The sequence below is a fragment of the Xenopus tropicalis genome, chromosome 1, assembly GCF_000004195.4.
Source record: "Xenopus tropicalis strain Nigerian chromosome 1, UCB_Xtro_10.0, whole genome shotgun sequence".
In the NCBI taxonomy this organism is placed as follows: Eukaryota; Metazoa; Chordata; class Amphibia; order Anura; family Pipidae; genus Xenopus; species Xenopus tropicalis.
In genome coordinates, this window is record NC_030677.2 from 65049367 (window position 1) to 65064254 (window position 14888).

General features: G+C 35.9%; 1 protein-coding gene across 1 annotated transcript in view; it reads right to left on the reverse strand.

Annotated features, from left to right (window-relative positions):
- The window catches only part of fat4 (FAT atypical cadherin 4), a 163276-nt gene that overhangs the window by 36321 nt on the left and 112067 nt on the right, over nucleotides 1-14888 (reverse strand). The window contains exons 5-6 of the mRNA XM_004911117.4: nucleotides 10421-11343; nucleotides 9405-9579 (exon numbers count right to left, since the gene is read on the reverse strand). Coding sequence (XP_004911174.2) covers nucleotides 9405-9579; nucleotides 10421-11343 — 1098 coding nt within the window. The remainder of the gene's footprint in view (nucleotides 1-9404; nucleotides 9580-10420; nucleotides 11344-14888) is intronic.

Genomic DNA, 14888 nt, shown 5'->3' on the forward strand with positions numbered 1-14888 from the left:
TTCTTGATGTCCCCCCCAATCATACATTCATGACATCATATAGTCCAGTCAGGAGTCCAAGAACCTAGGTGTTTCACGTTTCAGCTAAGAAATACAAAGTGCAATCTATACCTCTGATTTTGTGCAGAATGTCAGATCGCTGATTTGTACTCTTTATTGCAAATTCAAATTTGGAACAAAAACATATCCTATTCTTATATGTGTGGTGGGAGGCTGAGGCAGAAGAATAATTTGTTAGTGAAGTCATGGCCCATAGAAAAGCACAGCTTTGGTAACTACTTTACTAGGGAGTCTGTGCTTAATACCAAGATCATACTTGTGGTAAGAGATTCTATTTTTCTTGGTCAGGCTCTGTTCCCAGAATTCTGAATTTCACTGCAATAGCAGTTACTCCTGAGGCCTGGGTTTTTAATCATTTACCAGTGGACCACCAGAAAGTCTTTCCTATAGCATCCCCTGACAATCCTCTCGCTAGGATGACGAAGAAAGCTTTTGTTCTTGAAATTACATGGTCCGTGTACAATTGCTATCAGACGTTACTGTCTTACCATTAAACATAAATATGCATACTTTTAAGCAGAACAAAAATAAATGTCCCATTAGCTATCATTAAATCAAGTGAATGATGAAGGTTTGCAGTTTAACTGATGTAAATGGGTTGTTTTTACAGGTGTAAAAACACATTTCTGAAAAGAAAAAGAACATATTTAAATCCTAACACAGGTTGAAAAGAGAATGGTTTGCTCCGCAGATGGCAAGTCTGAGTACCAATGAGGCAATCCGGTGCTTTGTGGATGGAAGCCAGTTATCCTTAAGACACAGTTCACAGACATAGCTATGTAGGTCATAGACAGAGAATAATGTTATATCTGTGCCCAACACGAAAAAACAATAAACTTAGACGATATAGGAGCCTGAAACCTCTGCACCGCAAAAATAAATGTACATATATACCTATTCAGATGCTTTATATCACTTTATATCAATTTTTTAGGAAAAGGAACCCAGCACTGCAAAACAGCAACACTAAGCACTAAGACACCACCCTGCCACAGGGTATAATGCAGTCTGCTTTGCACGTGGACATATAAAGGAAACATTAAGCTCATTAACATACTGATGCCTCTTCTCTTATAATTAGCAGCATGTCTCTTTAGTTACTTAACAACATAAGCAGATCTAAGCACTTTACGGGATTAATCAGGTGACATCAATCTGGAAATCAGTCAGTAGTTACATGGTATTTTTCTTTTCACAAGCACATCTTGTTTTATGGAAACTAATACGACTAAAACATAATACTGCAAATGCCTATGATGCCTTACTAAGCCTATAATTCAGAGGCAATACTGTATTTAAGCACAGAAAAGAATCCACTCCATTCTACCAGTTTCTACATCAATATTTCTTGTTACACGTGGGCCCTAGTGCTTGCTGATCATGGCTGCTGCTACTAAATTGAATTCTCAAGCCCAGGAAGCTTTATTATATTGTTTCCATCAAATGTACTCACAGTGGAGGAGACAAAGCAATATAAAGATACTGAATGGAATGACACATTGATATTGCAGCCATGCAGCCTAATATTATATTCTGGTATCGATTGCTTGCTTTTTTTTTTTTTTTTTAAGATCATTTTTTAAATTACACAATCTATTTTTTCCGAAAATATAAATCTCACCACCTAAAATCTGTGAATGTTTAAGTTTTGGAAAATCTGATATCAGAGATTCTGGTGGTCAAGGCAAGTTGCACCCCTTCCCTCTCCCTCCCCTTCCCTCTCCCTCCCCGCTCAGTTGCCTGCTGCCTGCTCACCACAACACCTCTCTATCCTCTTGCAAATCCCAGACTCCCCTCTGATTGCTCACATATATAGCACTATTTTTTCCCCTTAATTTTGCTGCCCCACTACCACTGTTGTGCCACAGGCAGCTGTTCTTCTTCTGCTTTCCCCTAGTTCTGGCCCTGCCTTATGCATAGCACTTTTTCTCAATCCCAAATTTATTGATTAATTATAAAATAAATATATATATATATATTAAATGATCTTTGTAATCTTGAAGTCTCTTCTTCATATAACTCCTTGTCCCACTGGACAGGAATAGTTTACACACACAAAAAATAATAATCTCTGATTAAATCTGCAGACAGCAGACGGTGGCTTTTCAACATATGCTACAGCCAGAACTCATGCAGCTTTTAAAGGGAAGAAACTCATTCAAACCATGACGTTCCATAACATAAGCACTTTCTAGGCAGCAATTACGTTTAACAGAGAAAAAGAGAACAGCAACTCTATATTTTGTTTCCAAATATTTGTTAAATACAAATAAGACAAGATGACTACAGGACTGAGCCTTCATCCAAAAGAAAAGAAATATGACACTCAGCTCCAAGGATACATTAAGTGAAAATAAGATTTATTGGTTGTTAATTCCTATTAATGTTACATTAACCTCATAGCCTTCTCTCACTAAACCTGTGGCACCCCTAGAAACCTCATATCCTTTTCTCTCTAAACCTGTGACATCCCCCGATAGCCTGTCGCTAAACATGTGGTACCCCTAGAAACCTCATAGCCTTTCTCACTAAACCTGTGACACCTCTAGAATTTTTCCCAGATGTTCCTTTTTATGGCAGCTGTGCAGCTCTCATAGCACCTTTGTATTCAGCTTCCTGAGAAAATCATTTGCACGTCTGGGCCTCTAAGCAGCCCACATTCCTATTCATTTGTTAACCTTCACTTGTTATAGCTAAGTGCCTGGACCATATCCCCAGAAATGGACTTACGCATTATTGCCTCCTCCTCTTTTCAGTAAGGAGTAGAAGAATAAATACAAATTACATTTTGTCTATTTTTGGTAATCCTTTTACATTCCCCACATATGTTTTATTTTCAATTCATTTACTTTTATTTATTATTTTGGATCCTTCCATTCTATTCACAAAGGATTTCCAGAGATTTGCTGACCAAAACTTTGCTGACCTTTGTTACACCCAGTTTTTGAGTGATAAAATTTAAATGTTATGTAAAAAATTCGTCTTTTTTCAGAATGATTCGGGTGAATTCATGAATCCATGGCAGAACCAATGCTAACTCCTTAAAATCATGTAACTTTTTGTCACATAAACATGGTTCAGTCGAATCCTAAAATAGTGGATTTGATGCATCCCTAATTATTACAGACTTTTGGGGTTATGCAATAAAAGACACTAAGGGGGGTGATTTATTAGTTAGTTTTTTTTCTCAATTTTAGTTTTTTTGAGCTTAGAAAACTCTAATTCAAGTTATGGTTCAAAAACCTGAATGCCTGGTATTTATTAAATGCAAAAATCCCCAAAACTCAAATGTAAAAATTTGCCATGTGAAAGCTTGTGAGTTTCTATAGAAGTCAGTGGGAGTTGTCATAAGCAAAGTCAAGCCATATTCTCAAACTCAAGTTTTTAGAACTCGCAAACTTGAAAAATTCAAATTTAGTTCCTTTTATTAAAAATGGGGGTTTATTTTTTCATATAAAACAACGCTAAAAGGCCCACGTTAAGCCCAAAGTCAAACTGATGAAATTAGTTCAAGGGAGGCAAATAATGTTGGATCTGGACCTTGGGCCTGAGGTAAAGTTCTCCTTCTTATGGGAATCAGAGTATGAAGCATGTTTTGCTTTCCCTTCTTCTTTTCACACCTTAACCAGAACACCTTTATTTCACTGATCTCCAGCCAGTTATTGCTGAAAATTATTATGTTTTATGCACATTTGTAGACAGAATTCTTAAAACTAAATAAAAAAACAATAAGGTAATGGAAGCTTCTAAAGGGACCAATGCTATTAAACTCACACCTCTCTAGTAGAGTGGCCAATGAGCACTTTAATACAGGATACAAATGAAAAATGCATGGTATTTTTCAAAGTTTCCCTGAATCCTGACACGGGGTATTCACAGGGGATGGCCATATTATTCTCTAGCCATCGATTGGCTGTAGTTCACAGCATTTGCAGAGACTTGATAAAGAATACAAGCTCATTTCTACAAATGTTTTTATTGGTGTCCTTACTTAACATTTCCAATTCATTTGGTTTGAGACTGGAATTGAGGTTACCACTTTCTTGAGATCATCCGACATCAATTAAATTATCCCCAGATGTTTCAGACTTAACACGGGAGGATACTAAATTTCATTTAAAACTGGCAAGTTTCACTGAGGAAAATATTTGATGCTTTACATTGAGCATGTTTGTTTTAAAGTGCTCAGCTTAAATGTCCTATAATTTAACCCAAAGTAGCAATATAAACAATATAGTATTTCAGCCACAGGGAAAAAAAATTGCTCTAAAGATGTTTTTCCTTCTGTAAATGCATTTACAATGTGCTCCTTCTGAAAGATGAATACTACACTTTTCAAATTATTAGAATGACAGCCTGGGGATGAAGTACCTATGTAGGAATACCTAGTCAGGGGTGCCCAACGTGCAGCCCTACTGCTACTGATAGTATACAACTCCTAAAAACCATTATGATTTAAACATAATGCATTTGACTACCTACATCATATTGCGTTTGATGTAATGCCAATGCAAGAAGCACAATATTATATCAAAATACGGAATAAGTAGAATATAAATACTTGACTTGACTGACCTTTGTTATGACAAAAGGGGTGGGTCGCCTTTTAGTATGTTATAGAATGGCTAATTCTAAGCAACGTTTCAAATTTTCCTTATTTATTTTTTATAGTTTTGGAACTATTTGCCTTTTTCTTCTAACTCTTTGCCACTGATCTCCACAGCCTAAAACCTATTGCTTTGTGAAGCTACGGTTTTAATGTTATTGTTACTTTTTATAACTTCTTTTTCTATTCAGGCCCTCCCCTATTCATATATCAGCCTCTCATTTAAACCATTCCTGGGTTGCTAAGGTAATTTGGAACCTAGCAACCAGATAGCTGCTGAAGCTCCAAACTGAAGAGCTGCTGAACATAAAGTGAAATAACGAAAAAAAAATAGAAACAACAAAAAATGAAGACCAGTTGCAAATTGTCTCAAAATATTAATCTCTAGATCATACTAAAAGTTAACACAAAGGTGAACAACCCCTTTAAGGTCACTGATCACTTGGCTTAACCTTTGCAAACACAAATAACCAAGGTAACTGTTTGAGAATTAAAGGTGAAACATGTCAACCATCACCATTGTAATTTACTTGTCATATTGTGCTTGCCTTCTTGCCTTTCTTTCAGACTTCATTAGATCACTTTTCTATTTCACTCAATTATTTTTCCTTCTCCAGTTTCCTTCTCCTTTTTTAACTTGTTAATGTCACTATCAAAACCCAAAAATCACACAGTTTCCTTTTCTTTTATAACAAAGGGGGATACTTGGCGATTTCAGTGTCTCACACAACTGCAAATGATAATTAAAAGCAACAGAAATATGTTTAATAGCTTTTAGGGCAGGCAACAAAAGACCTGGAATCGCTCCCTAAGAGCATGCCATTCCCTTAGGTGTCAAACAGGGCAGACAAAACACATTCAGTACGATAAGTTAAAAGGACAACAAAAGCATTTTTACATTTTTTTTTTCAGAATTTAGAGCGATATTTGGTACTTTTAATACGTTGCAGCAACTAGATAAAGAAAGGCAAGGTTAAAAAAAAAAAAACCTTTTCTAGTAGAGATTTTTCCTGTTTCATAGCTATGTATACACTACTTGTGGGAGACAGCTGCGTCAATTAAGCACACATTCAATGCTTTTTCCCATTATGCAGCATTTTCCCCAGAATTCCAGCATTGTTAAGATCACAAAGGGAAGCTGTGTCTGGCACAGTTACAGCCAATGCTTAAAAAATGAACGCAATTTTGCATGCATTTTGTATGCACACAAGTGCACTGCACCTACTGATGCTGAGGGAACCCTGAAGCTACCACCTGGTCCTGAGGTGGCGGTAGCACCAGGGTTCCTCTCAACTATTACTATAATTTTCCTATTCAAAATGTTTGTGCTCATGTCATTGAACACCAGGATCGGACTGGGGGGTGCAGGGCCCACTGGGGCTTCTGCCTCCCCCAATGATGGCCACCGCTGCCTTCACACACAACCCCCCCAGGGGCCCACAATGCCAGTCTGACCCCCAGTGTATCAGTAGAGCATCTGCAGGGATTGGATCTGGGCTGCCGGGGTCAGTCTGACGCTTTTGAATGCTCATTTGTATGACTGAGATGAAAGCAATTGATTACTAAAACACCACTTATACCTGGCCTCTCTCTAGTTATATTCTCAAATGACAATAAACTCAAAGTTACAAATAGCCACAAAAGCCTGCAGAGTTGATTAGTTTACAGTAACATCTTAATAATAATTGATAAAAGAATTATAAAACACAGCCAACTACCATTTAAAAGTAATTGTTAGACTCTGACTGGCCAGAGAATTTTTGGGTGGGGGTAATGCAGAAAGAAACCTCCAGAAAATGGACTAAGCTGATGGCTACACATGCTCAAGAACCGACTAATATGGATAGTGGAGCAGAAACAGGATTGAAACTTTAAAGAAAGCAAAAAAGTAATTAAAAGCAGATTAAGTGAAGCCCCCTCAGATGGGAAGTAATGTCTTAAAGTAAACGTTAATAGAAGTCTAACAGAGTGAGAAGAGAAGAGAGAAAAAAACTGTAATGGAATATAAATAGGCCAGGAATAAGTATGGTACATGGACATAAACAAGGAAGAACTGTGTAAGTGAGCAGATCACATGGGCTTGTAGATCAACTTTAAACCATGACTGCAGGACAAGTGACCAAAGCATCAAGCCTCGTATATGATTGTTCATACATTTTATTAATAAGCCAGGTATTTTATCATTTAACTGCATACTAGCTTAATTGGCACCTTATATATAGTTATTATTGCATTAACAAAAGAACATTAAGCTTGTTGCTACTAACGAATGGTATTTATGGTCTGAATGCAGCTGTGTTCTTTAAATTATGTCTTTGGACTTAAATCCACATCTTACACAGTAGACCGTGACTTTTAGCAGGTTTCCAGATGTGTGGTTCGATATCCATATAACCAATAAATAAATGATGTTGAAGACTGAAATTTGAGCATTTCCACAAAAAAAACATTGTTTAAGACACTTATGCACAAAGCTTTACAGTATGCATTGCTGTCAGGTGGCCAGAGTCTAATGCTTACCTGTCTTTCCTAGTGTCTACCAGATGGAGAAGGGTAAAATAAATTCCACATAGGATTGTGCACACATTATTAAGCTTTTAACTGTATAAAGCTCCTAAAAACAGGTATAAACAGCATTCATCCAGATCCAAGAGGTTGCCTAGCTTGGACCTAAACACTCCTGTTGCTTTTCTCAAAACTTTGAAGACGGGGAAGTAAGCTCAAAGGAGAAGACTGAAACTTTTTTATGTTCCGCAGTTATTTGTGAAAAAGAACATGGCTGGGGTGCTGCAAAACACAGTTGAACAGTTGAGCAATAACTAGTTAGATATAGTTAACAAATGTTTAGCCTGAGGCCCAGGCTTATGCCACAAAATTTACAAACAGTGGATGAGTCTATGCTGAAGCTTATACAGTGTGATTTAGGAACATTTTTATAGTCTATATGCATATTTACAATCTATATTCCAGTCCAGCCAGTTTGGGTGAAATCAGGGGACAAACATATTTACTGTCCAAGATATTCCTGGAATCATAGAAGAAAAACCGCTGCTATAAGGTTGTTGGTAACACTGTGATAATAATGGTGACCATGACCAAATATTGGACCACTATTCATTCTTTAAACTTACCCCTGACCCAGATTTAAGCCTCACTGATGCAAAGCAATCCTGGATGTTTTATCTTTTATTAAAAAAGCTCTGAACTACTGAAAGACCATTTCCAATAAAGTCAATTTTAAGCAACTGCTTTTGATAAGTAATGAACATATAGAGATTTCAGTACAAAAATAAACATCATCTAACTTTCCATCTATTTGCTAAACTCCAATTGCTAGAACCTTACTACATAAGGGTGTGCATCCATGTCAATGAATATTAAGCATTTCTAATTCTGCTGCATAGCCCAAACTTCCCATTCATGGTTAACAATGTCAGAGTAACTGAAATCACAAACACAACCTAATAAAAGGCAGTTGTTTAAAGAAACACGCTCTCAGAGGGAGTTTAAATGATTACCACATTTCTTTGCAAAAATATTGGCAATAAATAAATGTTATAAAAATATGAAGATTTTCCATCATTAACTTTCATAGCTTAGTTGGAATGAAGCAAAGTAGTGCTACAGATACATCTAAAAACATGTAGCTAACCTTTTTCTCTTCAGATACTGCTACCTGAATATTGCTAAAATGTTTAGTGTTCTTTGTAACCTTTAAAACAAGAGAAGAAAAAGGGTAAAGAAAATAGAAAATGTGTGTTATTGTGCAGTGCACCCCTTATCCCAGGACTCATAACCAAAATCACTTTATATAATATATATATTATGCATACTGGTATTCAGAATTATATATTGTTGCAGAATTGAATCAAAATGTTATGGATTATGTCAATAGTAGGTTTAATCAAGTAGCCTCTTGGCATCCCAGTTATAGACTTCATTAACACATAAGGTGATTGCTTGGACAAGCTTACTGATATATGTAATATATCCAACTGGCAGTCCAAGAAGAGGTAAAATCTCTACTAAGTTAAAAGAACACATCACTACAGTGCATGCAAATATATCCAACAACTTAAAAGTGGAAATAGTAACTAGTAGGGATGGCAGAATCAATTATTTTTGGATTTGCCCAAATACTGAATCCTCCATCATTTGATCAAATACCAAACTATTAAAAAGTCAATATCATTTGTCAAATGCTTTAAAGTAACTGGAAACTGAAATGCCCAATCTAAATCCTGCAAAAAGTAACAGCAGTAGTTTCACTGTAGTTTCACTAAAAAGTGATGATGCCTGACATGTTCTTTATATAAGAAAAAAAACAACCAACACAGACAGTAAAGCTGCTTAACTAACTGCAATAGACCAGTCTCAGCTATGTTCCTATCCCACTAAAAATGTGTGGGAGTGAAACCCAGTTAGGCCAAGTAATGCCATTTTATGATATATAGCACATATAATAAGTCCCACTAATTAAAATTCTTCTAGGATACGGTACTAGGATACTGTCCAGATAATTAAAGATAATTAAATTAGTTTAATTAGGGCTTCATTTTTATCTTATGTACTAATCCCTCACACTGACAGTACTTGACCTTACTGGGTTCATTTCCACATATAAGTTTTAATATGACTAAAACATATCTCAGATTGATCTATTCCGTATGTAGTCAAATTCAAGCCAGATACAGACCTTAAGGCTAACTCAACAGAAGTAATATGTATGTAAAATTACCTGCATCTGTAGCTGTGATTAGTAAGCTGTACCACTCCTTTACTTCCCGATCCAAACTTTTTATAAGGCTTAGCTGTCCACTAGATGACAATGTGAATGCTCCATCTTCATTGCCAGAAGCCAAGGAGTATGTTAATCTGCTGTTAAGTCCTTGATCATCATCTCTTGCTACAACCTAAAGCAGGAAAAATATGAAACACAGGAAAGAATGTAATAATAATAATAATAATAATAATAAACAGGTAACTAATAACAACTAGTCACTTTTTTGCTTTCATTGTTCCACCTGCTTTGTACTATTAGCCTTGATAAAGGAAATGAAATGGTCTAAAAGCTTGCTTAGTTAGTCAATGAAGGTGCCCCCACTTTTGTTTTTTGATATAAACTGTTTTACTCTAAGGGGCAGATTTATTATGCTGTGTAAAAAACAGCGACAAAATTCACCACACGTGTAAAAAAACAGCGAAAAAACGTCAACATTTTTTTTCCAACAAGTTTTTCTTCCATTAGAACTTACGTTAAGATTAAATAAAATCTGGCGTTCGGACGATGAACTTCTTCATTTATTTTACACAACTATTTACACCCTTTTTTCTGCAAATTTCATTTTACACAGCTTAATAAATAGGCCCCTATATGTTTTGACTGCCAAACATGTTTACTAAACGTGTTTAGAATTGTTCTACCTGCAGTAGGGCTGATATTAGGGTGGTCTAGAAGTACCATTTGCCCTGGCTTCCAGCCTCTTATGACAGACTTCCTTAAGCTGTAATCTCTGGTGAAGACATTATGACATTTTATTATCAGTGTAATATATGCCAAGTATGTCCAAACTATGACCAGCTGTTTTTTGGTTCAATAACATCTGGAGGACCATAGCCTGAAAATCTTGGATTTAAAATGTTTTTTTGGGAAACTGGGGCAGCAGCCTTCTTGCAGCCAGGCTTTATCTATTTGTTTAAATGGTTACTATTTAAAAAAAAAATATATTTGATCATACTATATCTGAAACTTACCTGAAGGATAATCTTTGGAAGAGTCTCCAGGTTTTCAGGAACACTAACAGTATAGGGTGATAGCTCAAATTTAGGGACAACATCATTGATATCACTTAAAAGTATGCTGACAGTTGCTGTGTCGCTACGAGGGCTGCTTCCCCGGTCCGATGCTTGAATTTTAAGAGTATAAGAAGACTTTCTCTCTCGATCCAATGGTCTGGCAATTGAGAGGACACCTGTTACTGAATCGATCCTAAATTCATTGCTTGGATTACCATCAATAATAGCATAGCGAACCATTCCATTTATGCCTTCATCTGCATCTGAAGCAATGAGCTGAATAAGGTCTGTACCAGTTAAGGTGCTTTCACTGATCTCTACTTTAAAGTGTCTCTGTGAAAAGTGTGGGCTGTTATCATTGATATCAAGCACTATAATATTCATATCCATACTGGAAGAAAGTGAAGGTTCCCCTTTGTCTTTTGCTATAATTGTTAGAGTGTAATTAGAAATGTCTTCTCGATCCAGTTCTCCAGTGAGACGCACTTCCCCATCAATGATGCCAATACTGAATTTGTTACCCAGGGAACCAAGTAATGAATACTGGATATAAGAGTTTGGACCACTGTCTGGGTCAGTAGCTTGTGCCCTAAATACAACTGTGTCTGTGGGTGTGTTCTCTTGGACATATGTCAGCTTTGGGGAAATAAAGCTTGGTGGGTTATCATTAACATCCAACAGAATTATAGATACTTCAACTGAGCTGGTATATCTAGGTGCAGGTGGGGGAGCCATATCATGCACTTGAACAACTAAACTGTAGAAGGATTGGGTTTCACGATCCAGGAGTTGAAGCACACTTAGGGTGCCATCTTTACTGACTTGAAATTGTCCCATACTGTCTCCAGAAGATATGGTGTATGATAATTTGGAGTTGAATCCTACAATAAACAAAAGAAAAATGTTACTTATGTGTAATGCTTTTGATACCTTTACATTCAACTAAATCAATATCTGTGTCTTCAAATAATGGTCTATCTCAGTATGGCCACAGGTTTGCAAGTCCCCATTATGTAATATATAATTGTTGTACAATAATTCTGAAGAGGAGTTAAAGTAGGAATGAGTGATGGAACTGCCAAACAGCCCCACCAAGATGATGTATAATTTCAACTTACTTTACAATGTCTGCTTTATTTTTAGTCATGCTACATGTACAGTAGGGAAACAACAGAACAGCACCCATGAAAAGGTTGAGAACCAATATTTGGTGAGTTGGATAAATGTAAAATACAAAAAAAAAATCTCAATAAACAGAAATAATAGATGTCAGAGGACACTATACTGGACTAATTCATTTTAAAACAAACAAAGTTACCCAGTTTTTGGACTGCTTCATACTAGTGCTCAAAAACTCCCTGGACAGCAGGAACAAATGGTTGTATCAGTGTAATGAGTAAGAATGAAAAAAGAACTTGAGACACCACACTCATAGAACATTCAACATCTTGTAAGAAAAATAAATCTGACAAAAGTCATTAAACACCATCTAAACTGTTGGCATAGCTTTAACTACTCTCTCTCTTTCATATTTTTTCATGTTTTTGACCCTATCTCTACAGTCCATAATACAATTTTGCAGCTGCATTTTATAAATCAAGGCAATATGTATACACATTGAAGTTGTCATAAAAAATGATCAACCACATACATTAGGGTCTATTATGGAGTTTACATTCATAATATGATTTATTTTCTTTATATTGCGGCACACTTTGTTTCAGTGCTAAAGACAATTATTTCAGGTATTTTCTTAGTACGTTTTTCTTCCGCTTTTTCAGAAATTGCAAAAAATGCTGCCAAATACAATAAAGAAATACTCTCACTTACAGAGATTTGTGGTGTTCTTTTCATGTCAGTGGATTTATTTATTTATTTTGGCAATGATGTCCCAGAGAGTTTAGCCTGGAACAGTCTTGAAAATCAAAATCAGTGACAGGAAAGAACTTGCTGAATGCTGTTCCTATTTATTTCAAACTTCACTGCTAAGTATTTTTGTGTGCAATTTAGATCTCATTTAGAAGTAGAGTTCCAAGTCATACAAGAGATGTCATGTTCTAAGCGGGAAAGAGTGTTCTGGAAAACTGTCCAGGAAACTTGTCTTCCCTACCCATGCTGCATAATTTCCACAAGGGCTGGTGCTAAATTCATAGCAAATGCAAAGGAGCCAAGTTGTGTGCATCCATGACACACCCTGAAAATGCAAAGAATTCCAGAAAGAACCATGGAACATTAGGATAATATGTAGAGATGAACCAAATCCAAGATCGGGTTTGGAATTCGACCAAGATTCTGCCTTTTTCAGCAGGATTTGGTTGAATCTATGTGTCTGTGTGAACCAAATCCGAATCCTTAAAATCATGTGACTTTTGGTCACATATACATGGAAGATGTTATTTTTAACTATGAACAGCACATGGTTCTTTTTAACTCTTCCATTATCTAATTTGCATATGAAAATTAGGATCCAGATTCGGTTTGGTATTTAGTAGAATGTTTCTTGAAGGATTTCGGGGTTCAGCCAAATCCCAATACAGTGGATTCAGTGCATCCCTAATAAAATGTTGTGGTGTTTATATGTACATTTAAAGTGAGACTATCCTCCAGAGTCATGCAGCAGGCCTACTCATCTGACTGTCATAAATAAATAGAAGAAACACTAGCATTTTTTTTACATGGTCCCTATTACTGAAATTATTTTGGTAATAGGGAGAGAAAGGGGGAAGTTGAGGAAAGGTTTACTTCCCCTAGAATATTCATTACACAAGCATAAGCACATGTAAGACTGGAGCATAATGAATTTTGTCTCCAAGAGTGATCATATATTTGGACATCATGGTAATTCTTACTCATGCCGGTGTATTAAATGCAAAGTACCTGATTTGCCAATTCTAGCTTTTACTGCTATAACCATACCTCAAACCTTAGCCATAAAATATCTTTAGCCATAAAGATATGTTCAATCTTAGAATTTGCTCAGTTTCTACAACTGGATTGAATTACCTCTACTTGTGTTTCGGCAACTGAGATTGTGAAAAGACATGACTGGCAGGTTATTATCAATATCTTTGCTGTTTACAGCCTCAGGCTTGGCTGTACATCATTTTTATTACTATAATGGTCATATACTATTGAGAAAGCATAATCTGTTAGCATGCCAGAAAGTCAGCATGAAAACTTCAAGCAGATACAACTTAAGAATAGAGCAAAACAGGTAATAAAGTCCAATTAGGGAATAGATGAATTCACCATAACATACTAAACATTAGTTCTTCTGACAATTCTTCCTTTAAAGAGAAAGATATGAGATCTCTCTTTAATTATCTGGCACTTTACCAGCAAGTATATCTGATTTATAGCTCAATTAAAATATCACCCCTGCTATGAGGCATAAAGCATTTCAGAAATCTAAACGAATGTCTTCCAAAGGTCACTAAATATTGATTTTACATAGTGCAAAAAAGTTCAAAAGATTATACATTAATTATACCTGGTGTATTTTGGGTGATTCTTTTGTTTAAATACAATGTTATATAGTTTAGTTTAGTATACAATATAATGCATGTTGTTCATGCCATTAATTATTTAAAATGATTTTGGGGGAGAGGGGGTTAGACTGTTCTCTACCCCTTACAATGAGATTGGAGGCCTCTGCAGATACTGGTCTCCACCTATGCACTTTTTGGCCAGCAGGCTTTCTACAGCAGCACATACAAAAAATCTAAATCACCCAGAGGGCCAGATAAAGTACCAAAAATGGGTTCCAATGCGCAAAGGGTAAGGGTCAGAGCCTGCAATAAACAAAGTACCAGAGGATTAGACTGTAGTCAAAAATGCTGGCTCAACATAAAAGGTGTAAAAAGTCTGTATTTACTGATATGTCAGTAATATTTTTAGATAGGTTACTTATTAGGATAAAAATGATCTGTTGGTGAAGTTCTCCTTCAGATCATATCATTTTCATTTACAGTGCAAAGGGTCAAAAACACAAATAAAGTGGCAACATGTAATGCGTGAATATAATGAGTAGAGCGGTGACAGGCAATGAATGGTCAGTTACGCCACATAATCATTTAAGTGACAAACACAGGATTACTTAAAGAAGCTTTGGGATTTAGTAAAGCTAGTTATTTCTAGAGTGTGAATGAATTAGGTTAATTGTTGGCATGCTTGTTGTCTTAATGTATATTATAATAAAATCAATGAATAGTATTCTTGGATTAGATCATACCCTGCTATTTCTTGCATATGGTTTATGAAACATCAAGAAGATTGCTACTAATGGCATTAATTGCAAACTCATATATATTCTATATACAGTACAGTTAGAAATTGAGTGTCTGTATTAAATGCCAAGGTACTATATCGGTTTTGTATAAATAATATAACACAAATACACAATAATATAACACTAAATGAATGAACA